Raw genomic sequence first — 25,675 nt, forward strand, 5'->3', positions numbered from 1 at the left:
AGCTGGTGGAAAGGCATGAGGTGGACATGCTACAAGTGCAAGGAGGCCAGACTAGCAGGTGCCCCGGAGAGTGGTTGGAAGGTCAAAGAGGAGCTTCTCAGAGGAGCTGGACACTCAGGACCTGAAAGGTCACAAGAAGGAGTCCCCCGCGGGCCCTGTGCAGGGTTATGTGCAGGGAGATGGGATTTGCCTAAAGTTGAAACAGGACCCAGACCATGCGGCTTCTCTGTTGAGGACAGAATAGAAGGGATAGCTGGGAGGAGATCTCTGCAGCCATCCAGGTGAAGGACAGCTGTACCAAAATGCTATGCCCACCTGGCTTCCTGACCAAGGAACAGAGAAAGAGAACCAGGTACTACTCTGGGCTTCCTGATCTAACATGTTCAAAGAAATCTGAACTTTAAGCATGGCTTGTAAGGTATTTCTGGGTAGTCAGGGTTGGTGTTTTTCTTTTCTATCAGGAATGCTTTTGGTTGTAAGTAACACAAGCCGACTAACAATGGCTTAAACAAACAGGGATTATTTTTATTTACAGGAATAATTCTGGAGAAGCATAGTTGCTAGCATTGGCTTGATCAAAAAGTAGGGTTTACATATTTGTGATTCTCTTGGCCTTTTCCTCATGTAACAAAATGGCTGCTATGGTATTATATCCACAATCAAGGCAAGAAGAGAGGGACAGTTGGACAGTATTAACTATGCCTCATCTTAATCAGAAAAGTACAAGCTTTTCTAGAAGCCCCTGTAGATTTCTACTTCAGTTTCACTGGCCAGTATTTGGTCACATGGTCTAGCAAAGGAAGCTAGAATGTGAGACTCTGGATTTGCAGTTACTGTTGTGGGAGGTGGCTAGAGAAGAGTTGGGGATGGTTACTGGGGAGTATGCCCTGGTGTTTGTCTCAGCTTCCCAGGATGGGGCTTGAGGTCGTTGTGCCTTGTTTCTCTTCATTAGTCTGAGCAGCACAATAGACCCAAGAGCCACTCCTTTGGCGAGCTGGTAGTCTATTTAGGAATCCTGCATCTTCAGTGTGACCCTCACAGACCCTTGGCAGACATTTAAAACAGTTGTACCACATTCTCACCAGACAGTCACACTGGGGGTCCCATAGAGCTTCCCCCACCCTCTGTCTCTCTCTGACTTGGTCTCTCTCTGTCTCTGTCTCTCTCACACACACCCACACAGGCAGCATATTTGTATTGATATTACCATGCTGGACATTCCTGGACATTGCCAGGAAGACACCGTCAGCCACCCTGAAGCTTCCTGTTGGTCCCTCATGTCCTTCCAGGAATCAGAGCCTCACAATGGTGACTCTTCAGTAGCCCCCCGCTACCCCCAGCACCTAGCATTGCTCTCTACCTTCAGTGAAGGTCTTATAAAGCCTGAGGTGGACTTAGTCATTCTTCAGGAGAAAAGAATTCAGGCCTGATTTGTTCTAGGAATCTTTAAAAATAGCATAGCAGCAAAATGTTCAAGGATTTGGGTGTTTCCCAGGAAGAAGTCCTTTGAGGAAGAAGAATGGGTTAGAGATGGAGCGGTGGGGTGGGGGGTGGGAGGGCAGGACTCAGGTACTGGAGGCTGGGATTCTTAAGAGGCCAGAAGATGCAGTGGCATCTTTACACTACAGTTCATTTGTAGAAGCGTATTCCAATACCACCATATGTCTGCTTTCTGAAAGCCTGTAGAGAAGGTAAACACTTTTTTCTTTTTGGCTAACATTGCATCATGGTGTGGTCACACCAGTAAAAATGCAGATTGGCAACCATATACAGCTCTGGTGCATACAACCATCACAGAAGCAGCACTATCAGGGTTGGGAGTCCCTGGGGTGGGCTGGATAAGGAGGAGTGAGGGGCTGTGGGCTGAGAACCCTCAGGACAGAAGTGCCTGGGGAGAGAGGTGGATGGTGTGTGTGTGTGTGTGTGTGTGCGCGCGCGCGTGTGCGTGCAAGTGTGTGTTTGTATGTATGTGTGTGTATGTATATGTGTGTATGTGGGGGGATACTGGGGCTTGGACTCAGGGCCTGGGTGTTGACCCTTAGCTTCTTTGCTCATGGCTAGCACTCTGCCACTAGAGCCATAGCTCCACTATTGGCTTTTTTCCCCCTGCTTAATTGGAGATAAGAGTTTCATGGACTTTTCTGCCCAGGCTGGTTTGGAGCTGCAATCCTGAGATGTCATCTTCCCATGTAGTTAAGATTACAGGCTTGAGTCCCATGTCCCAGCTGTGCACGTGTGTTGCTGTGTAGCACTCCAGATATGGCAGCCCTGCTGCTTGGGTCTCATCCAGAGTTTGCTAGATGGGAATGCCCCCCCACCCTCCATGTGCTCAATGAAATTGGTCAAGTGTTGTCCTAAACCAGGAGGGGAAACACTGCAGCTCTAGCGAGGTGTGTTTGCCGGGACTAGCTGGGGAGGGCTGTATGAGAAGTAGAAGCATGCGCCTGGGAGTTTGGCTGCTGTGGGACACAGGCCTGTGGGCCTTGAAGGTTCCTGATGGGAAGACAGAAGAGGTGTCTGGCTGTCCATTTCAGGCCCTGACTCAGGGATGTACCCTGGAGGATGCTCTCCTGGCAACTGTCTCCCTTTGGGGCAGGAGGGAGAGATCTGCACTCAAATCCAAGGGAGAGCTCAGGCCTCCACAGCAACCCCTGCCTTGGGCCTACCTGCTTGGAACTTTGGGGTATCCTCAGCTTTCTGGGGAAGGGCCACGCATTTCTAAGGGGGCAGAATCACACTGCTGATGGCTGATGGAGGGGACTGTCGGGTGTGGGGGTGGAGGTGGGGAGAGACGTGGGCCTGCAGCCAGCGGGCTCTACAGTGCTCTGTCTTCCGTCGTGCTCAGTGTGGCAATTCTGCGAAGGTTTTCCCGGACTTTGAGAAACTCCGGGGCGTGGTCCTCTTCCTTTTCTGGTTTCTTTTCCAGCTGAAGGAGACAGAAGCAGAGGTGTGAAGAATGGGGAGGGATCTCTCTTCCCGGAAGCCATGCCCTGAGTTGGCCTGAGCTTCCTCTCAGAGGAGAATAGATCCCCTTGGGGTTGGGTTTTTGGAGCTGTGGTGATACTAGGTAGCTTGCAGGAGGCACCCACAGTCACCCTGAGGGGTGTGTGTGTGTGTACACGTGTACGTGCATGAGGGGGGCTGTTTCCTGGGCCCATGTCCTTTCTGCCCACCCTCTTTCTGGGGCCAGGAGCCTAGCCAACATCCCCACTGCCCCCTCACCTGGTTGAGCCTCTGCTGCCGCCTGAGCAGCTCCTGCTCGAAGGGACACTGCAGCCTCTTGGCCTCCAGTTCCTCCTTCTTCTTCTTCACCAGTTGGTTCCGCCGGCGGTGCTCCAGTGCTCGCTGCAGCTCCGGCTTGCTGTCCAAGCCCAGGCCCCTGTATGTGTTTGAGCTGTCAGGAGACCAGCTTACTCCTCCCTGTCCTCTCCCTCCCCATCTCAGGGTGACCCTCACCCTGCCCTTTTGGCCTATGGGCTTCTAAGAAGCCCCAGAAGGGAGACCCCCCCCAACCTCATCCAGCCTTACCAAGGCCAATAAAGGTGCTAGATCTCTAATACCAGCAAGAGTGGTGGCTACACCAGGGCAGGGTAAGGATTTGAACTCAGGGTTGACTGCAACAATCAACTTTGACTGTATTTCTGAATTTTCTACAGAGGGAAATGCTAGGCTGGACTCTTTTGAAAAGATTGTGGCTACGTATTTCTATTTGTCCTTTTAAAAAGGTTTTTTTAATTAAAGAATTTATTAACATTGATTTTTTACATCATATTTCAAATGACGTATTTAACAAACAAGTATTCAAGAAGGGAATCTCTATATACAATCACTGGCACTTAGATTTTAGAACATAATTAAAATTAGGCTGAGGGTTTATATGTCATAGGTACATATTAATCTATGTAATAAAATCTAAATGCATTTTTTAAAAATTTTATTTTGTTGTGAGGGTGATGTATAGAGGGATTACAGTTATATCTGTCAGGTAATAGAGATATTCATTCTTGGACATTGATACCCCTTCCTATGCTTTTATCTCACTTTCCCTCTCCTCTCCCCCTCCCAGTCATCTTGTTTTTCCCATTTCCTTCCCTATTTCTTAAAGACAAATAAATGTGCATATCATATGCCAGGTACCAAAGTCAGATACAGTAACCACAGGGGATAAACCATAAGGGGCAAAATAGAGAAAAGAAATAACCTCACGTAGTACATTAAAAATAACAGCCACAAAGATAAAACTCTTGTTTTCATATCCTGGAGTTCATTTTGTGTAGCCTCATCCTATATGGCATTATGCACATAGCTTTTGAGCTATTGTGATCCTCTGTTGGGAAAATCCTTGATGTGTACTAATTATTACAAATGTGGGAATCCATGGAGCCTATGTTTTTTGGGGGATCTGGCTTACTTCATTTAATATGACTTTTTTCCAAGTCTTTCCATTTCCTTATGAGGGGAAATGTCATTCTTTCTGATGGTCACATAGAATTCCATTGTTTATAAATACCACATTTTCTTGATCCTTTCATCTACTGAGGGGCATCTGGGTTGTTCCATATCTTAGCTATCATAAATAATGATGCAATGGGCATAGTTGTGTTTAGTATGTCCTTGTTTATGGATAAATGGCCAGGAGTGGGATTGCTGGGTCATGGGAAGCTCTATGTTTAGTCTTTTGAGAAACTGCCATACTGCTTTCCAGAGTGGTTGAACAAGTTTGCACTCCCACGAACAGTGTAGTAATGTTCCCTTCTGGCCACATCCCCTCCAGCATCTGTTGTTATTACAGTTCTTGATAATGGCCATTCTAACTGGAGTGAGGTGGAATCTCAAAGTTGTTTTGTTTTACATTTCTTTTGTGGCCAGTGATGTCGAGCATTTCTCCATGTGTGTATTTGGCCATTTCTATTTCCTTTCAGAGAAGTCTTTCTTTTAATGGGATGGTTGTTTCTTTGAGGATTTGTTTTTGAGTGATTCAAATTTTTTGAGCTGTAGGTATATTTTAGATATGAGGCTTCCCTTTGTCTGTTGTATGGCTAGTGAAGATCTTCTTCCACTCTGTGGGCTTTCTACTTAACTTGCCATACAGAAAGCTCTGCAATTTAATACAGTCCCATTTGTCCAACCTTTCTTTGATTTATTGTGTTTCTGTGTATTTCCTATTCTTTCTGTAAAAATTTCAAGGTATTTGCTTTCACCTTAAGGTCTCTGACCCATTTGGAATTAAATCTGGTGCAGGGTGACATATAAGGATCCAACTTTGGTTTTCTACAATGTTTAACCAATTATACCAGCACCATTTGTTGAAGATGCAGTCTTTTTTTCCATTCTATTTTTTTTGGCTCCCTTATCAAAGATTTGCAGGCTACAGGTCTGCAGAATTATTTCTAGATTCTATTCCATTCAGTTCTATTCCATTGGTCTTCAGACTTGTTTTTGTGCCTGTACGAAGCTGCTTTTATTACCATAGCTCTGTAAAAGACTTTGAAGTTTGGTAATGCTGTTCCTCCAATGCTGTTCTTTCTGCTAAGGATTGTTTTTGTTATAGGGGTCTTTTATTATTCCATATGAATTTTTGGATTGCTCTCTCTATTTCATTAAAGAGTGACATTGGGTGATCTTGATGAGTATTGCATTCAATTTGTAGATAGCCTTTGGCAGTATTGCCTTTTTCACAATGTTTATCCTTCCAATACTGGTGCATGGGAAGTTTTCCCCCTTCCTAGCTTTAATTTCCTTTTACAGGTTTTTAAAGTTTTCATCATAGAGGTCCTTCATTTCCTTGGTTAATTCCTAAGTTTTATTTTGTTTTGTTTGCCAGTCTTGGGGCTTAAACTCAGGTTGTGAGCACTGTCCTTGGGCTTTCTCAAGGCTAGATACTAGAGCCTTTTCTCTTTATGTTGTACCAAGGAATCAAACCCAGGGTTTTGCACATGCCAACACTCTATCACTGGGCTGCACTCCCTGCTCTACAGAGTTCTTTAAATACAGATCACATCATCTGCAAAGAGGGAAAGTTCTGATTCATTGTTCCCTGTTTGAATCCTCTTTATATTTTCTCCTTGCCTATTGCTCTAGGTAGTAATTCTAATACTATATTGAAAAGGAGTAGAGAGAATGGACTTCCTTGTCTCATTCCTGATTTTAGGAATAATTAATTAAGTATAATGCTAGCTGTAGGTTTGTCATCCAGCCTTTATTATATAGATGAATGCTCCATGGATTCCTAGTTTCTTCAGAGCTTTTATCATAAAGGTCTGTTGGATCTTTTTTTTTTTTTTAAGGTCTGTTGGATCTTATCAAATGCTTTTTCTGCATCTATTGAGATGATCATGTGGTTCTTGTCCTTGCTTCTGTTGATGTGATGAATCTAAATGCATTCTTATCTCTTAATGTGTATATTATATATGTATGCACATATATAATATACACATATACACACATGTATAGACTATGTGTATACATTGTATATATATTATATATACAATATATGTATATATATGTGTGTGTGTACATGCACATTTAAATATTTCTTAAATTACAAAATTACCCCTAGTTTGTCTTCATGTTACTGTTTTTTTAGTGTGATGATGTATTGGGATATTAATAGGGGAGGTCAGTATAAAAGAATGGTCATATTAAAATCCTATGTGAGGGCTGGGAGTTTGGCCTAGTGGTTAAAGTGCTTGCCTAGCATGCACAAAGACCCGGGTTCGATTCCTCGGTACCACATACATACAAAAAAGCCGAAAGTGGTACTGAGGCTCAAGTGGTAGAGCTCTAGCCTTGAGAAAGTCCAAGGACAGTGCTCAGGCCCTGAGCTCAAGCCCAGGACTGGCAAAAAAAAAATCCTATGTGAGAACAAAACTCCAAACAGTTCAGTGTAGGGAAGGCTATAAGAATAAGCTAATTTACACAGCTGCAAATGGGAATAGAAATCACAAGCAGTGCCAATACCAGAATCTGCCAACAGAGGGAGCGCTGAAGACACTTCTGCCTTCTCGCTGGCACTGATGAGCAGGAAGATGTTGCCCAAGCTTCAGAAGGGAGACACAACTTCATATTCTGCCCATTGTTGGTTGTTGTTTCCTCCCAGATGCCACTCAAGACCCATTTTTTCATGTATTCTCCCCAAATTGGCACTCTCCACTCAGTGCTGTGAGCCAGCCACCTCAGCTAGAGGGGCCTTCTGGGGATACTGATCAGGCCCTGAATCCCTATTTTTTATTTTTATTTTTGGATGATGAAGGCTTGAAGTCAGAGTCTTGCACTTGCTAGACAGGAGTCCTACCTCCAGCTCTTTTAACTTGTTATTTTTTTGGTTAGTCTTATACTTTTTGCTGGACTCTGTCTTGGATTGTAAGTCACTGGAGTTAAAGGTCTGCCATCACATTCTGTTTGTTGAGATGAGGTCTGGCTAACTTTTTTGCCTGTTTGTCTATGAAATATGATCTTCCCAATTTCTCCCTCCTGAACAGCTGAGATGAAAAGGGTGAGTCTCTTTGGGGGGGGGTCCATGTATTTCATCAGCTCAGACCTCTCCCCAGTCTCTCCCCACCCCAGTAGCCTTCATCTTATACTTCCCAGCAGCCACCTCCAGTGACATGTGCTTCTCTGCCATTTGTGTCCATCTGCCTGTCTGGCTGGTTCCTGTTCCATTCAGTAGAGGCATTGCCTCTTCTGTGATCTTGGGTCCCTCCCAGACCCCTCCTGAGGAGGTCTCAGGCCTATTTATGCCCCTAGCAAGGTACCCACTCTTTTTCTGGCACCATCTTTTCTTTTCTTTTGAGATCTGAAACCAGTACTTGAACTCTGTACCTGCTGCTTTTGCTCATTGGCTGGTGCCTTACCAACTGAGCCATGCCTCCAACCCCCAAAGGTACCCATTCTACTGTTGGATGAAGGGCCTGTTTTCCGCCATGAAAGGCCCTTCTTTTTTGTCATCTAGGTCTGGGCACACAGGAGGTGTTTAGTAAATGTATCTGGAGTACAGCGGGTGTCTGGGAGGAGAATGGGGCTGTTTGGGCCTCTGGTTTTCAGGGGGTGCTTGGGATACTCCCCAGCTTTCTGAAGGATGGCCAGATCTGCATAGCCTCCATGAGGGGACTCGCCTGGCTTAGAGGCCTGCAGAGTGTTTTGGGGGTGTGGGGAGGGGGGATTCTCACCTTCTGTGGTTCATCAGCAGTTCTCGGTGCAGCTCCTGGTGATTCCTGGAGGCCTTCACAGGGTTCAGCAGCTTCTTGGGCTTGATGAGCTCTGAGTTCCACTCTCTGTACTCTGGCCGGGCCATGAGACCCCCGATGTCTGCTCGCTCTCTCTGGATCTCCGAGTACATGGAAGCTGTGGAGATGGGCAGAGGAGATGGTCAGAGCTAGCCCACGGCCCGCCCTGCTCATTCAGGCCACAGTTAAGGTATAAGGTCTTCATGTCAGATGGGTCTGAGCTAACGGAGACTGTGGAACCCCAGGGAAGTCGCCTGGCTTTCTGAGCCTTTGTGTTTCCTCATTTGGAAAGTGGAACTAATAGTTGAGTCTATGCACAAAGTGGCATTAAGTACTAGAGGTGATGTTTGTAAAGTATTGTGATATACAAAGGAAATGGTACTGACATAGGCCAGGCATAGTGCATGCCTGAAATTCCAGCTGTGAAGAAGGTATCAATAGATTTGCAGTCTGAACTGACCCTAGGCAAAAAGTGTGAGGCATTGTCTGAAAAATAATTAAAGCAAGGGGGTGGGGGAAGGGATGGAGTGCACAGCTGAAGTGGTAGAGATCTTAGTTCAAACCTCATATTGTACAAGTGGCTGGTGAAGTGAGGAGTAAGTCACTGGGTTACAAATTCTGGTTCATGCTTAAGTACGTTTTTGGCCTGACTGCAAAAAAAGTTGACCTGACAACAGAAAGGATTGTTGTATTCAAGTATTGGAGTTTTCTTTTCTATAAGCTTGTTCCAGAAAGGAACGGTGAGCTGGAGGGTCACACCTGTAATCTTAGCAACTCAAGAAGCTGAGGATCCAGAGGTTCAAAGCCCATTGGGACAGGAAAGTCCATGAGATTCTTTTTTTTTTTTTTTTTTTTTTTGCCAGTCCTGTGCTTGAGCTCAGGGCCTGAGCACTGTCCTTGGACTTTCTCAAGGCTAGAGCTCTACCACTTGAGCCTCAGCACCACTTCCGGCTTTTTTCTATGTATGTGGTACCGAGGAATTGAACCCGGGTCTTCATGCATGCTAGGCAAGCACTTTAACCACTAGGCCAAACTCCCAGCCAAGTCCATGAGATTCTTATCTTCAATTATCCTCTGAAAAACTGGAAGTGGAGCTGTGGCTTGAAATGGTACAGCACTTGGCCAAAAAGCTCACAGACAGTGACCAGGTCTAGAATTCAAGCTTCAGAACTGGCGCATGCACACACACACACACACACACACACACACACACACACACACACACACACACTGAGTATTTATTGAATGCAACATAAAAGAATGTACAGATTGAAGGGAAATATTACTTCCTAATGTCTAACTCCAAGGCCACTTTTCCATATGTGCTTGTAGAGGAGTCCAGCTCTTCTTCTCTGTGTAGCAGAGCAGAAGGGGAGGTGAAGTCCCTGCTCATGTTCCTGGTGACGAAGGGAATGCGGTCTTTTGTGCAAATGTTTGTTGTCTGGCTGACCTGACCTGACTTCCACCAGAGCAGCTTGAAATTTATCAGTGCAGTGGAAATTCAGGCAGAAGGGAGTGTTGGTCCACAAATTGCCTCCTTATTCTTATTCCTGAAAGGCTTGAGTGAGTGTGTGTGTGTGTGGGGGGGGAAGAATGAACATGAACACTGTCTGGCCATTACTTACTTACAGTAAGTACTGTGACCATTTGGACACAGTTCTGCCTCCTCCAGGAGTCCTATTTTTCTGAGGCCAAGTATAGACCGTGCCTGGTCTGATAAACAGTAGACATTGAATCAGTATTTGTAATGAAACATTTGAGGTTTTGGTCTTGGGGATCCATGGTTTCCATGTGGCAGCTAAGGGAGGGGTCCCCACACCAGTCACCTGGCTTCAATGCCTGTGGCCGCTTTGGGGGGCTTGGTGGGAGCCAGCCAGCCTGGCAAACTTAAGGGATGTACTGCATTTCAAATCTTCCATGTCATCAGGCAACCAGATAGGGATGTGGTCTATGGGCAAACCTAGAAGTGGCCTGTGCTCGCTGGGCTCAGTAGATGCATACAGAGGGCTGAGAGGTGGGCAGAGGCCAGGGGCCATATCTAGGGAGTGTTGTTGTTATATGGGGGCTGTGTTTGGCACCCACCAGCCGTGAATGATGTCTGTTATTCCCATTGCAAGGGCTTAATCCAGCATTCAGTGAGATCACCATATGAAAGTGCCAGGGACTCTGGGAAGCCAATCGAGTGCCCAGAAACAGAAACCTGGTTGCTGTTTTCTTCTAGCATTATCATTTACAGAACCATTTCTAAAATGTAAAGTCTAATTAATGTCCTTTATTCTTTTTTTTATTTTTCTTTTCACCAGTGCAGGGGTTGAACTGAGTACTAGCCTCGGGCTTTCTCAAGACTAGAGCTCTACCACTTGAGCCACAACACTACTTCAAGCTTTTCCTATGTATGTGGTACCGAGGAATTGAACCCTGGTCTTCCTGCAGGCTAGGCAAGTACTCTACCACTAGGCCAAACTCCCGACCCCTTCTTATCTTTTTCATAAGGCCATTTGTTTTCCTATTATATCTTTTCTAAGTTTTTGTTTTGTTGTTTTGTTTTGTGACAGTATTGGAGCTTGAACTGAGGGCCTGGATGCTGTTCCTTGGCTTTCTTGCTCAAGTCTGGTGCTCTACCACTCGAGCCACAACTCCACTTCTGGCTATGTGGCAGTTAATTGGAGATGAGAGACTCACAGACTTTCCTGCTCAGCTTCAAACTGAGGATTGCAGCTTTAAACTACATTCTTCAGATCGCAGCCTTCTGAGTAGCTAGGATTACAGGAGTGAGCCACCCATGCCCCGCACATACTACTTTTTTTTTTTTTTTGCCAGTTCTGGGCTTAAGCTCAGAGCCTGAGCACTGTCCTTGGATTTTTCTCAAGGCTAGAGCTCTACCACTTGAGCCTCAGCACCACTTCTGGCTTTTTCTAAGTATGTGGTACCAAAGAATCGAACCCGGGTCTTCGTGCATGCTAGGCAAGCACTCTACCACTAGGCCAAACTCCCGACCCCACATACTACATTTTAAAAACTACTGTGACTCCCTGGTTGTTGAGCCAGTCCTTCCTCTTTTGGTGTTCAAACCTCCCAGAATTACGTACTTTTCATGACTCCCAGCGTCTTTCCAGCAGTTGTATGTTACCAAAGTGATCAGGCAGGAAATGGGATAAGGTAGGGAGGGTGACTTTAGGAAAGGAGGGAGCAGGATTATTTGAGAAAGCTATAGCTCATTATGCAGCAAATAATTAGGCGAGAGAACTCAGCAACGTGGTCCATGCAAGATTAGAGCCCCTCCATAAAAGATGGCCACCAAAAAAGTAACTAATAACAGAGCTTGCTTGTCTCGCCCATGGAGACTTCTTATCATTTTCCAGGGACTGTGGATCATATTGGACTCACACAGCAGAACTAAGCAAGCAAGATACTTGTTCTTCCAGAAAGAGCTAGCACTCCCACCAGGGTTACACCTGCACACATCAGTGAAATCAAACCAAGACACTAGGTGCTGAGGAAGGCAGCAGGAGGCCCTGAGTGCATTGAGTAAAGGGCCCTCTGCAGCCAGGTGCCAAGGAGGGCTGCTGGCAGGAGGTGACATTTAATAGGGGAAGGTTGAGACTGAAGCATGGAGGGGGGGCTTGGGGCCAGCTTGTGTGACTCATGTACCTTGAACAAGCGGGGTCTGTTCAGGGAACACAAAGGCATAGTGTGCCTGGCGTGGGGAGGGCAGCCAGCAGAGTTCTGCTCTGAGTGAGGGTGGACGGGTGGGTTCAAGCTGGGCAAAGGGTGAGTCTGAGTGGATTTTGAAAAGGTCACTCTGGTTGCTGTGTTGGAACAATGGTCAGCAGGTTTGGGGGAATTTTTTTTTTAATGACTGGTTTCCTTTACTTCCAGTGGGCAGTTTTCAGTTTGCCTGGAGTCTGCCTTCCATTAGATTTCAGAGGAAGGACCTCTGGTTCACCTGGCTGGCAACATCGGGGTGATCACCATGGGGCAAGATTGCATCCCACAGGAGGATGCCTTCCACAGTTCTGGTCTACTTTCTGTAGTTGCTGTCCTGACATTCCTGATGCATTTCCAACAGGCCCTATGTTTCTGGATTCTCCCATCAATCACTATCCAGCTCGTCCCAGGCCCTCCCTTCTCCCTCTCCATATGGAATCAGTGCCATGCTGTCATGACATGGCAGGTGAGGTCAGCTTCCCACAGAGGGCACTTGGGAAACTGCCAGGCTGGGTGCCAGACTCTAGAAGGTCTCATGTGTGAAGCTGTTCTCCCCCCCTACCACATGTGTCAACTAAGGTAGTGTGGGTGTGTGAGTGGGAGGAAGGCATTAAGGAGTAGGAAAACATGGCCAGGGCACTGTACTCTCACACCTGCAATCCTAGGTATTCAGGAGGCTGAGATCTAGGGATCGTGGTTCAAAGACAGACTGGGCAGGAAAATTTATGAGACTTTCCAAAAGTGGAGCTGTGGCTCAAGTGGTAGAGCACCAGACTTGAATGAAAAAGGCTAGGGGACAATGCCAAGGCTTTAAGTCCCTCCCTGAACTGAACCTCTCCCCCCAACATTTTTTGAAAAATGAGCTTCCTACCTTTTTTGTTGTTTTAGGGCTTGAACTCAGCACCTAGGTTCTGTCCCTGAGCTCTTTTGCTGAAGGCTAGCGCTCTATTCTGAGCCACAGCTCCACTTCTGGTTTTTGAGTTGTGGGTCATGTCCAAAGCTGCCAGGTGTCCTGAGAGTTCCAATCCCTTACGGAAAGTACCCATGACAGGCCACTTCCTGCCCTGCATTCAACATCAATGATGTGTGCAGCATACAGGTCATGTCCAAAAAGAACAAGATGAACGCCCAGAAGAAATCAGTCAGGGTAGAGGGCCAGGCGGGTCAAGGGGAAAGTATGCCAGGTGCAGCAGCTCACACCTGTAATCTCAGCTACTTGAGAGGTGAAGGTAGGAGAATGGCCCTTGGAGCCTGTTCATACAGTCCCTACCCGAGAAACAAAGTGAAAGCCAGCATAATGATGTGGGGGCGGGGGAGGGAGGGAGGTGTAACTCAAGGTACAGAGCAAGCTTGAAGCCCTGAGTTCAATTTCCACAACCACAAAAAGAAACAGAAAGGAGAAAGTGACACGTGAATACATGCATAAGTATATGGCAATTGGAGCCATTCAGACTTGGATTTGAATCGCAACCCAAGCCCCTTCTTAGCACAGGGGTAGGTTTAGAGCTCCAGTTTGAAAACCCCAGCTAGGTCCCAAACCCTGGGCTGGAATGTAGCCACGCCCCTTTCCTACGAGGCTTAGGAAGCTGCTTTGGGTCTGGTGCTTCCTGTTCTGGAGGTTTTGGGATTGTAAAGGAAGTGAAACTTGTAAGGCTCTTGGAAAATACTTAGTACAGAGTTGAGAGCTGGGTGCTTGCATTTAGAGGTGACCACACACGCACACACCAAGGCAACTCACACCACACACACCAAGGCAACTTGTGCATTGCACAAGGCAAAAGCTTGTCCACTTCTGTTAGCGCACCACTGTTAGCTGCTTGTGATAATTACTGTTAATAAATCCCATTCCTCGGCTAGAACTGAGTTTTTGCACTGGCCCTCAAAACTACCTTGCTTAGATCACGACCTGCACCTTGTCTGTGCAGTTGGTCCTACCAGGGGACTTTAAAGCCATTAATAATGCCAGATACTGGTGGCTCATGCCTGTAATCCTGGCTACACAGGAGGCTGAGATCTGAGTATTGTGGTTCAAAGCCAGCCTAGGCACTAAAGTCCGTGAGACTCTTATCTCCAGTTAACCACCAGAAAACTGAAAGTGGCACTGTGGCTCAAGGGCTAGGGTGGTAGCCTTGAGCTGAATTGCTCAGGGACAGTGCCCAGGCCCAGAGTTCAAGTCCCATGACTGACTGACCCCCCAAGAGTGGGCCCTAAATTCAAACCTACGTGGAAACAAAACAAGCACCTACCCCCCAAATCCCCACCACTACCACCAGCAAAACAAACCCAAGCTGTCTTGCTATAGCAGAGGGAGTGCAGCAACTGTGCTTACTGTGAGCCTGGGTGAAGGGCCCTGGTCTTTGCAGCCTTTCACCCTAGGCCTCCTCTTGACAGAGTTGTGGTTGAAACTACTGCTGGGCTCAGGGCCTGTCCTGGTGTCAATGGAGCTGCAGTTGGCAGCTGATGTGAGAGTCTTTTGGCTCAGTCTGAAGCCTGAGGGGCGCGGGGGAATCTGAGGGCTTGCTTGATTCCGGCAGCTCTGCAGGACTGCCAGACACCAGGGTGAGTGAGCACAGCAGGCGGCTGGAGTGGGCACGAGTCATGGTTAGGGCGGCGGCTTTGAACGTGAACCCTGGAACCTTCTGGACACAGGAAAGAGATGGATAGATGGGAGTTGTACTGACACGGTTCCAGAGTCTATCCCTCCTTGAGAACTGTGGTTGGACTGCCGGCCGTCAAAGAGTCAGCATGGGGGATTGAACTTGGAGCTTCTCATCTGCCAAGCAAGCACGCTACCTCTTGAGCCATGTTCCTAGTCCTTTTGCTTCTGGTTTGTTTCTCAGATAGGGTCTTGTGCTAACTCACTTCTTCCTCTCTAGTAGCTGGGGTTACAGGCATGTGCCACCACACTTAATCCTGCCTAAGAGCTTAACGTCCTTGCCATCTTCTCCTTTGCCCTGGTGATTCTGTTTGTGTTTTTGGTAGCATTAGAGATAACAAATGATGGGTGATCTAGTGAGACAAGGCAGTTAAAGTGCATGTTGCTGAGAGCACAATCTGGGTTTGGATCAAAAGATATGCCTTCCTAGCTGTGACCTCGGGAAAAATAGCTTAACCTCTCTGAATCTTTCACCATTTGGGGATCATGGCTGTACTCGTTCCTGGGGCTGTTTGGAAGGAGATGTGACATAATGTGCCTTGATCACTGGAAGAAAATGGTTGATCTCTCCTGGTGAGAGTGTGTAGTGTGTGTGTGTGTGGTGTTGTGTGTGTGTGTGTGTGTGTGCTGTGTGTGTGTGTGTGTGTGCTGTGTGTGTGCTGTGTGTGTGTGTGCTGTGTGTGTGTTGCAGTGGGCACTGAGGAAACAACTCATTTTACAGATGAGGAAAATCATAGGTCCAATGGGATCAAGTTATACAGAAGATGGATGGCTACACGAGGACTTTCAGACTCCAGATTCAGTGCTCATTCTACCAGCACACAATGTGCTTGTTGACAAAGTAGGCTCCCATCCTGTGCTGTGGACTCAAAAGCAAACAACAACAGCAACAAACCCAGTCCAGAGGCAGTGTGAACCCCCTGTCTAGATGGGCGAGTGGAGACCTCTGACTGGGAGACCACTAGTCTGTTCCAAATACAAACATGCCCTGGGCCACCCAGTCCACCCTGGGTGGGTGCTGAAGCCAGAAGCTACAGGCCTGGCTGCTCAGAGGCTGCTCTCTGGCTAAGAGGGGCCCAGCAGATGGTCTTCCTCCCCTGTCCTCCCTGGCTCAGCATTTTGTAGAAGAGCAGGAGAGAGAGGGAGGTTGGGGAGTAAGGCTGGCAAGGAGAAAAGCAGTGTTCAGTTAAGGTGACCAGTGCGGCCACGTCTGATCTCCATCCTCCGTGCCCGATCCCTCCCATGGGGGTACTCGTCCCCTGGCTGGCCACCAAGGAACCCTGGGGCCACAGTGGCCTCCTGGCAGCCCCTCCCCAGACCAGAAGCCCTTGTTAGAACCACCTTGGCCTTGGGTCTTCCCTAAGACCCTCCTGTTTTGAGAAGGGCTGAGGGGATGTCTGAGCCCATTCCACAGCAGAGCTCAGGTGGGTAGCTGAGCCTGGAACAGATGCCAGCACATCTGGTACTCCTGCCAGGTCTGGAGCCAGTGGACAGTGCCACACACACAGCCACCGGGCCGCCAGAAAAGGGGGCCATGGCACCTCTGAACCAAAGCCACTCAAGTATGGCTGCAGCTTTAAAAAGCAACCCACTCAATCTTCTAGCCCCTGGTTTCTTTCTTCTTTTTCTTTCCTTTTACTTTCTATTCTCATCCTTTCTCTCCCCCTTTCTGTTTTTCTTTTGGTGTCAATGCTAGGGCTTGAACTCTGGACCTGAGCATTTTTGCTCAAGGCTGGCACTTGACTACTTGAGCCACAGCTCTGCTTCTGGCTTTTTGGTGGTTAATTGGGGATAAGAGTCTCATAGGCTTTTCTGCCTGGGCTGGCTTCAAAATGCAATTCTAAGATCGTATAGTTATTACAGGTGTGAGCCACAGATTTCTGATCTGATCCCAGATTTGTGGTGCTGGAACATGCTAAATAAAGCCAAGTTTCCCAGAAAGGCAGGTGGTTGCCATGTTAACCTGTACTCAATACCGGATGAAATTGTACCACCCATCCATCTAGGTGCTGTGTCTCATGAAATTCTCACAGAGCTGGGACGGGGGCGGGGTGCTGTCACCTCTCGTTACAGGTGAAGACACTGAGGCTCAGAGAAGGCCTCAGATTTCCCCAGGTCACAGAGCTGGTGAGCTCGACTCTGAAGTGTGCTCTGACTTTCTATGCTGTCACTCTGCGGCTTCTTATCTACTGGTTAGAGCCCCTCCTCCCCCTCCATCATGCAGTGTGACAGGTGAGCCCGGCAGAGTGCATTCCTTCAGTCCCTTGGGGGTTCTTGGAAGCTACTGCTCCACAGGAATGCAGGGCTTTATCTGGGTGCCCACCAGCCTTCAGGCTTTGCCCAGATGCAGAAGGCATCCCCATATCATTTCACCTGTGTGGGGACAGAGCCCACATAGCTAAAGCCTAAGGTCATGGCCCCCTGACTCAGGCCCCTAGCTCCAAGGCTACCCTCCTTCCCCAACTCCCACCTGGGCCAGCCCCCAGCCCCAGGGCAAGTGACACAGAGTTGACAGGGTCTTACTTCTCAGCCGGGTCCTCAGGAGGGAAAGTCAGGAGAAGTCACTGCTGTGCAGCTGGGCGCTCCAGCAACTCCAGGCTAGCACGGAGGCCCGCCTCCTAGGGGCGGTTCTTACCCCTGGGGATGGGGAGGCAGCCTTTGCATTCCTGTTTATTCTGGTATCAATAAAAAGGAACTGTTGCTATAGTGACGGCTATTTCGCTTGGTACTCAGCCACGATGCGGAACACCATGTCCAAGCCACCCGTTTGAGAGGCACAAATAAATACCTACTTGCTCAGATGGACAAGGACTAAGGAACATGCCAAGCTTTGTTCTGAGGCAGGCCCACAGGGGGGTGGGGGTGGGTGGGGTGGGGGAGGCATTTCCCGTGTTTCTGATGGCAGGGTCAGGCCACAGTGGATTCCAGAACTTCCCAGTGGAGGGGAAGGCAGGCTTCCTGCTGCGGTGATGAATTCCTCAGGACAGAATGTCTCTTGGGGTGCAGTGTGTGCGTATGTAGTGGAGAGGGGAGGCAGGAGGGGGAGCTATATAGTGTAGACTCAGTGCTCCAGCAGCAGCTCACGGATTGAGGATTTGTATGTGTATGGGGTTACTGGGCTTGAGCTCTGGACCTAGGAGCTGTCCCTTAGCTTCCTTGTTCAAGCCTGGTACTCCACCACTGGCTCTTTAGTGGCTAACTGGAAATCACAGTCTCATACACTTTTCATGCTTAGGCTGGGTTTTGCACCAGGATCCTCAGATCTTAGCCTCCTAAGTCCCTAGGATTACAGGCGTGAGTCACCTGCGCCTGGCTGAATTGAAAACTTGATACATGTGAAGTCTCAGAGTGTCACAGAAGAATGGGGGTGGGGAGGAGGTGTGAGTAGCAGCAGTAGATGGGGTCTGGGTTAACTTGGCTTTGACATCAGTTTCTTTGGTGTCCCACCCCTCTGATGTGGAGAATAATGGTGCAATCGGGAGGTGGTGGGGTAAGATGGCAGAAGAGCCTGCAGGAGGCGATCAGCCAGTGGGACTTTCCCTGCAGAGGGTGCTGTTCTATGCATTGTGTCGTGGGGCGGGGCGGGGACTTGCAGGTCAGCCTGGCATCCTTGTGCCACCCATCCTGGCTTATTCAGACATGTTTGAATGAAAATGAAGCTTCTGTGAAGACCCTAAGGCTCACCCAGGGGCTTGCAGCTAATGCAACATTCTTCCTAATTTCAGAACCAGTTTGTTCTTGAACATGTGGACTGCTGGAAGCTTATGGCACTGTCCCCCCAGGGCTCTACAAGCACCTACCAGCTAAACTTGACTTTTTCAGGGAGTCTTGGTTGTGGGGAATGGCAGATGAAGCCCCGGACACACATCTAACTGGAATAGAAATATCACAGAGGCCCACTTTGTGGTCCCTTTTTCCTGATTTGTTCTCTTAGCAAACACATTGAGTGGGCCGGGAGTTTGGCCTAGTGGTTAAAGTGCTTGCCTATCATGCATGAAGACCCGGGTTCGATTCCTCGGTACCACATACATAGAAAAAAGCCGGAAGTGGAGCTGAGGCTCAAGTGGTAGAGCTCTAGCCTTGAGAAAGTCCAAGGACAGTGCTCAGGCCCTGAGCTCAAGCCCAGGACTGGCAAAAAAAAAAAAAAAAAAAAAAAACACATTGAGAAAAGAATGTAGTCCTGCTCTTGTCCCAGGTGCTGGGACACACAGATGAAACTCTCAATCTTCAGGAAGTGTATCTTTAGGAGAGAACTTCCATAATCAATAATCAGACCTATAAAGAACTCAGATGGTGGTAGGGGTGCGGGAAGTGGGTGAGAGGAGTTTCTGGAAGGTGGGCACAGTTGTGGGGGAGGGCAGAGCAGACTCAGAAATCCTGTCATGGGGACAGAATTCCTGCAGGAGAGCTCTGGGGGGTTGGGGAGAGCTATTTGAAAGTGGGAATGAGCTGGGTTTGAGGGAAGGAGGCGTTGTGGCTGCCCTGTGGAGCGTGATGGGAGACGGGGGCAGTTCACAACAGTGGACCATTCTGGAGTCACGGAAACTTAGGAGGACCACAGATTCTCAGGCAGAATCCAGTTTTCTGAGGACAATATGTAGTCTTTTCCGTGCAGCCATCCTAAGTTCTGTTTTGTTGGTTTGTTTGTTTGGTGGCCTCAGGGACTAGGCATGTGTGTGGCAAACACTTCACTGTTGAACTCGACTTCTAGCCTCTAAGTTCTGCTTTTTTTGGACATATTTGGAGTATAGCCCCTCCCCCCAAGCTTCCCCCCTGCCTTGACTTAATTTCACTGAACCCTTACTCAAGAAGGGACAGCAGAATTTCAGTCAAACCAGTCTGCTGTCCCTGGCTCCTTCTTGTATATGAACCTACCTGAGAAGAGAGCTACAGAACAGCCAGTCCTCGAACTTAGAAACCCTCGTAGGGCCTTCTGACAGCTGGGGAGCTGAGAGGGGCTGTGGCCAGGATGCCTCTGGCAGCATTTGTTTACTGCTCAGAGAAGACAGATTTCCCAAATCCAGCTCACTCCAGGAGAAGGTAACTATGAGAGACCCCAGGCCAGCATGGACCTCCATTCCTACAATGTGTTCCTTTTATTGGAATAACCAGGTGGCCTGAGAGCAGCTGATGGCCAAGGAGAGGGGCCAGAATCCCCTCCTTGCACAGTCAACAAGTGCCTGCATCTGCCGGCTTAAAGATATATGTATATAGGAAACCAATTTGGAGGGGCCAGTTATGGTGGCTTATACCTGCAATCTCAACTACTTAGGAGACGAGACTGGGAGGATCTGAGGTAGAGATCAATGTGGGAAAGAGGTATGGAAAGCCATACATCAAAGAACAAAGGTAGGCATGATGGATCATGCCTGTGTTCCCAGCTTAGATGGGAAGCAGAAGCAGGAGAACTACAGTCTAAGTCTGGCCCTAGGGGAAAATTGTGAAATTCTGTCTGAAGAATAAACAAAAGCAAAAAAATGGATGGTGGCTTGGTTCAAGTGGTAGGCCACCTGCCTAGTAAGTGCAAAGCCCTGAGTTCATACTCCAGGGCTCAGAGATCCCCAAAGGAAGGAGCATCCTGAAGACCAGGGAAGGCATTTGCATGTGGATAGGAGGAGAGTATAGCTAGGGAAATTTCCTGTATTTTTTGAGGGCTGGGGCTTCTGTTTATAGGAAAAATCTTCCTCAAACAATTTTCCTTTCATTTTTGTTCTCTTTTCTTGAAGCTTGACAGGCTCTTGGAACAGCTTCTATGGGCCCGCAGACATCAGAGAAAAAGTTTCCATAGCAATTTGAGACTTTCTCCTCAGGCCTGTATTCATTCTACATCTTCCAGGCTTCAATGAGGTTTCTGAGAAGCCAGGCACAAAACATCCCCAGGATCAAACTCCATTCCACCTCCAAATCACCCCAATCATGCCCTGCTGAAAAGACCCAGGGAGAAAGAAGCTGTATTGACAGGAAAACTTGTCCTGGGATCCCTGGAGAGATTGCAAATGGACTGAGAGTCGCCTTTACAACAAATTTGAACCAGGAGGCTTTTACCCTGGCCAGGGATGTCAAGCGTGAACACAGGGGAGAGGGCAGGCAGGAAGGAGTAAGAGTCCTGGCTCCTGACCCAGCTGCTGTGACATGACCTCAGAGTTGCTGAAGGATGCTGGGGTGAATTCCCTGCCCTCCCCCCCCCCCCCGTACCTTACAGCCAGGCCAACAGGAGCTAGGTGGTATGTGTGTGTGTGTGTGTGTGTGTGTGTGTGTGTGTACAGGGGAAACTGGATTGATCAAAACTTGTCAAGACCCACAACTTCATTCTACCTGGCTACCAGATGTAGCACACAAAAAATGCAGCAGTCCCAGCTAAGTGTGAGTTTCAGATTAAAAAAAAAAAGACTATTTTTTTTTTAAAAGCATACTAACAGCAAACTGTTGCTTCTTTCTTACCTGAGATTTAAATTTCTTTGGTGTTCCCCCCACTCTTTTCTTTTTTCTGGCAGCTGTCCATGGTGTATGGAGGGCTGGAAGCTAAGCCTGCCTCCTGGTGACGGAAGGAAGTAAGGCACCTGGGGAGGCACCTGGGGAGGCGTCCAGTTTGGAGAGTGTGGAGGAGAATTCTATTGCAGGCCATGTAGCACTCCAGGCACAAAATCATTCACAGAGTAGAGTCTCCCAGTCTAGACACTAAGCTTGTGGATCTGGTGTCACTGAAATGCCAATCCTGGCTTTTCTGAGGGACAGTTAGGTGACTTTCCAAACCCTGTCTGGTCATCTCTGAAAAGGGCGGGTGTTCTTCTGCAGTATGAAGGATGTACTTAGGCTATGGAAAGCTTTGCCACTGAGTTGGGCAGCAACCTTCGTGGCAGCTGTGATCTTAACTCCTGTAAGAGCACTGAAGATTTTCACTGAAGTGAGGAAAATGGGATTAAAGGGTCGTCATCACATCCTCAACAGTGGAAAGCAAGCATCAAATGGAACACTGGCTGTTTGTACCTACTGGAATGACAGGCTAGATTTCCCCTCTTTATTCTGAACTTCTCCAAGTCTCTATGCCAGCAGGTGCCATTTTAAGGTTACAAAATCACTTGGAAATAATTTGGGAGGGGCCATTCCTTTTGTTTTTTCTTTCCTTTGTGTGTGTGTGTGTGTGTGTGTGTGTGTTTGTGTGTGTGTGTGTGTGTACAGATTGACTCAGGGCCTGGGAACAGCCTGTTAGCTTTTTTTACACAAGGCTCTAACATTTGAGCCACAACTCCACTTCTGTTTTTATTTTTATTTTTTTCAGTTTAATTGGAGGTAAAAGTCTCTCTGACTTTCCTGCCTGGCCTGGCTTCAAAATGAGATTCTCAGATCTCAGCCTTCTGAGAATCTAGGATAATAGGCATGAGCCCCCACCAGTGGAGCTGGACCTTTTTCTAACACTATACTATGACTAGGTGCCTGGCTCAGGGCTACCACCAGTGAAAATGGCTGCTGTCTTGGATTAGATTCTGTACTGCCCTCTTTGGAGACTTCTGTAGGGAAGAGATACCACTTGTTTCTACACTATGCCAACCCCACATCTCGCTTCTGGTTTTTTTTGTTGTTATAAAGCTGTTGTACAGAGGGTTTACTGTTTCATATATATAAACACACACACACACACACACACACACACCTTCTTGGGTGAGACAACAGAGGAGACGGTCCAGAGGCACATGGCTCTAGGGTTGAATCTCAGTATCATCCCTGATTATCTGTGTGGTCTTACACAAGCTTTGTGACTATCACAGCCTGTTTCCTCCTATTTCAATGAGGGTTAACGTGGATTACTCAGAAAGGAGGGCAGCGACTACCCTACTTATCAGCATATGACTGCTTTTCATGGACCTTGTTCATAAGGGTCAATAAATATTTTATTTTATTTTATTTTGCCAGTCCTGGGCCTTAAACTCCAGGCCTGAGCACTGTCCTTGGGCTTTCTCAAGGCTAAAACTCTACCACTTGACCTACATAGCACTTCCAGCTTTTTTTCCTATGTATGTAGTACTGAGGAATCGAACCCCGGTCTTAATGCATGCTAAGCAAGCACTCTACCACTAGGCCAAACTCCTGGCCCCAGGGTCAATAAATATTAGCTGAAGGAATGGAGCTGGTGTGATGGCATGCCATTGCCTGCCATTATCATTACTATTCTCAGGCGACAGGCAGGCTTTGGCATAGGTGAACCCAGTTTGGATGTGATTTCTATCCCTTGGTGAGTGAAGTGGTGAAGTTTCCTTAGGAGACTAGGAGCAAGCTGTCCTGGCATTGTGGGCTGCATATCCTTTTCTAGTAAATGGAGATGACAAGTCAGTGTCCTTGCACAATGGGGACAGCACACACTGTCTGTAGGAGATGCTCCATTACGCGCCACCCACCCCTTCCAGGAAGCCTCTACCTCTTTCCTGGCTTGTAGCAGCATCTGCTATTCTGGAGGAGCCTAAAGCAAAAAAAAAAAAAAAAAAAAAGGAGGGGTATGTGTGTGTATGTGAGGGCATTGGGGTCCAGGTTAGAGAAAACACAAGGTCTTCAGACCAGGGACCCCCGCTGCAGGGTAAGAGCCTGCCTGTCAGCACCCACGTGGTAGTAGGATAATCCCCAGATGGGTCTGAAATCCCATCGCCTGATTGGGGCCCTTTGCTTTCTTGTCTGTCCTGCTCCACCGGGAGTTGAGACCCTCCCCTGGGGAGGCACTGCCAGTCCTGAAGCCCAGGCCAGCTCTTGTTTTCCGGCTTAGAGAACTGGTGTTCTAAGGTTCCCAGCTAGTAATTGGGAGGGGGCGGGGTACCCCTGGTCTCCTGTCTCTCAGCCCCAGAGCTCAGGGAGGGGAAACTGGTCTGAGCAGGAAAGACTCCGTGCCAGAGAGGAGCTGTGCAGAGGACTTGAATCCCTTTTGGCTCCCAGGGGAGCCGTTGAGGCAGGCTCCTTGGCCAAGATGGAGGGCAGCTGGTTGGTGAGCCCATGTCCTTTGTCATCTGTCCTATGTGACCTCTTACTCCCCCTGGCCAGACCCCAGCCGGCCGTTTTTACCTTTCCCAGTGGCTCCTCTCCAAGTCTGAGGAGGAAACGCCCCAGTCTTGTACCAGACCCTTCTACACTTTTCAACATCCTGGTGTTTTCTAACATTGTATTTACACTGCCCATTTACTTGTTTACCTTTTTCAAACAAAACTAGTCCCTACTTTGGGAGTAGAAAAGCCCTTTCTATAGCAGATGAGAGAAAACACCTGCCATCTTCCCAAAGCAAAGCCAACGTGCATTTGTTTTTATATAGTTTCAAGAGATGCTGGAGGGGAAAAACCCATAAAAAAACGCTTCCTCCACTACTTGTGGGGGGTCTCCCTCCCCTCCAGGGGTTCCTTAGACAGCCAAGGTTTCTGGGCATCTTTGCACCCAATCTCCCGCCAGGCAGGTCTTGTGGAGTTTTCACTCTCCTGTGCTCTGGATCAATGTCTCTGCTTAGGCGCAGGGAGAAGGTTCTCCACGGGCAGGTTCCCCCCAAAACATGAGTGGGGGAAGAAAAGAGGGAAAGAAAGAAAGGGCAGGAAGAAAGGAATTGAAAAGAACGCCACAGGGGAAGCGAAGGGAAGAAGGATGAGGGCCAAGGCCAGGGTCTGTGCATTGCGCACGGCTTGCGCCCCTGGCTCTCTCCCCGTGGCAAAGGAGACAGGGGCCTGAGGGCCGTGGTCCCCACTTACCTGATCTGAGAAGCACGGCCCGGTAGAGCCCCGTGGCCTCGGCGGGCCCCCGTGCCCACTCGCCCAGCCTCTGCGCCATGCTCGCCTGCTCGCCGCGCGGCGCCCAGCTGCAGATGGGGTGGTTTGGAGCTGGAGCGCCCGAAAGGAACAAGGAACGAAAGGAGCGGCTACCAGGACGCCTAGCCGCGCAGGATCCGGTTACAGTGGCCGAGGCCGAGGGGCGGGCACTGACCCCGCTGGGAGGAGGGTGCAGGGGCAGAGACAGGTGTCTGTGCCCAGGTGGCAGACAGGGCACCGAGCGCGTCTGGAGCCAAGCTGCCCAGCTCTGCCTTGCCATCCAACATCAAGGCAAGAACACGGTGTGGGGCCTCTCGGCCTGGTCTTGTGCCTATTTTTCTCCATCTTATTTTATTTCATTTTTTAAATTTGCCAGTCCTGGGGCTTGAACTCAGGGCCAGAGCACTGTCCCTGGGCTTTCTCAAGGCTAGCGTTCTACCACTTGAGCCACAGCCCCACTTCAAGCTTTTTCTATATATGTGGTACTGAGGAATCGAACCCAGATCTTCGTGTATGCTAGGCAGGCATTCTGCCACTAGGGCAAATTCCCGGCCTCTTCTCCAAGCAGGTGTGGGATTCTGAAACCTCCTTCGTGGGACCCAATCTTGATCCCATCAGTTAATCACTGTATGACGCCATGGTTTTGTAACCACCCTCACAGATCCTTGTTTTTGTACCTGTAAGTTAACTGGCTCAGTATCTCTAGAAAGTGCTTACACAGTGCCAGATTCAGAACCAACACTGTGTACTTTCAAGTTTATGTGTTTGTTTTTGTGCCAAGTTTTGGCTTGAACTCAGGGCCAAAGCACTCTCCCTTAACTTTTTTTTTTTTACCCTCAAGACTGGCACTCTACCAGTTAAGCCACAGTTTCACTTCTGGCTTTTTGCTGGTTAATTAGAGATAAGTCTTCACCTCAAACTGTGACCCTCAGATCTCAGCCTCCTGAATAGCTAGGGTTACAGATGTGAGCCACTGGCACCAGCTTCACACGGGCATGTTATTCTGAGGATGCAACTCTAATCTACAGTTCATCTCATCTAGTGCATGTCATAGATCTTTGATCAAGCTACAACTTGTGCCACTTATAGAGATGAGGAACAAAAGGCTCTGGTGACTTGCTTGTTGCCAAAAGCTGGTGCCAAAACTGGCTGCAAAGGTGTGTGTGTGTGTGTGTGTGTGTGTGTGTGTGTGTGTACCTACCATGCTGACCAAAATGGAACATAAGAGGAACATAAAAGGCTGTGGTGGCTCAGGGGTGAAGGGAGTATACCCTGAAGAATTTCAGGTGAGTCTTACCTGAGCCATTCAGTTTCTG

The 25,675-nt window shown here is 48.3% G+C and overlaps 1 protein-coding gene across 4 annotated transcripts; it reads right to left on the bottom strand.

Annotated features, from left to right (window-relative positions):
* Positions 1-1,966: 1,966 nt before the first annotated feature.
* Fam107a (family with sequence similarity 107 member A) lies at positions 1,967-25,675 on the bottom strand. 4 transcript variants are annotated; one of them, XM_090323134.1, is made up of 4 exons: positions 25,657-25,675; positions 8,169-8,343; positions 3,223-3,394; positions 1,967-2,926 (listed from the first exon to the last, which is right to left on the bottom strand). In XM_090323134.1, exons 2-4 carry the CDS (start codon positions 8,336-8,338, stop codon positions 2,816-2,818), a joined length of 453 nt encoding a protein of 150 aa, XP_090179260.1. In that variant the 5' UTR covers positions 8,339-8,343; positions 25,657-25,675; the 3' UTR covers positions 1,967-2,815. The 4 variants fall into 4 exon arrangements, with proteins under 4 accessions (XP_090179260.1, XP_090179245.1, XP_090179268.1 ...); XM_090323119.1 differs by lacking the exon at positions 25,657-25,675 and adding an exon at positions 17,113-17,308; XM_090323142.1 differs by lacking the exon at positions 25,657-25,675 and adding an exon at positions 17,113-17,298 and having other exon boundaries at positions 3,223-3,379.

Source organism: Megascapheus bottae, chromosome 2 (genome assembly GCF_031878675.1).
Source record: "Megascapheus bottae isolate mThoBot1 chromosome 2, mThoBot2.hap1, whole genome shotgun sequence".
NCBI lineage: Eukaryota > Metazoa > Chordata > Mammalia > Rodentia > Geomyidae > Megascapheus > Megascapheus bottae.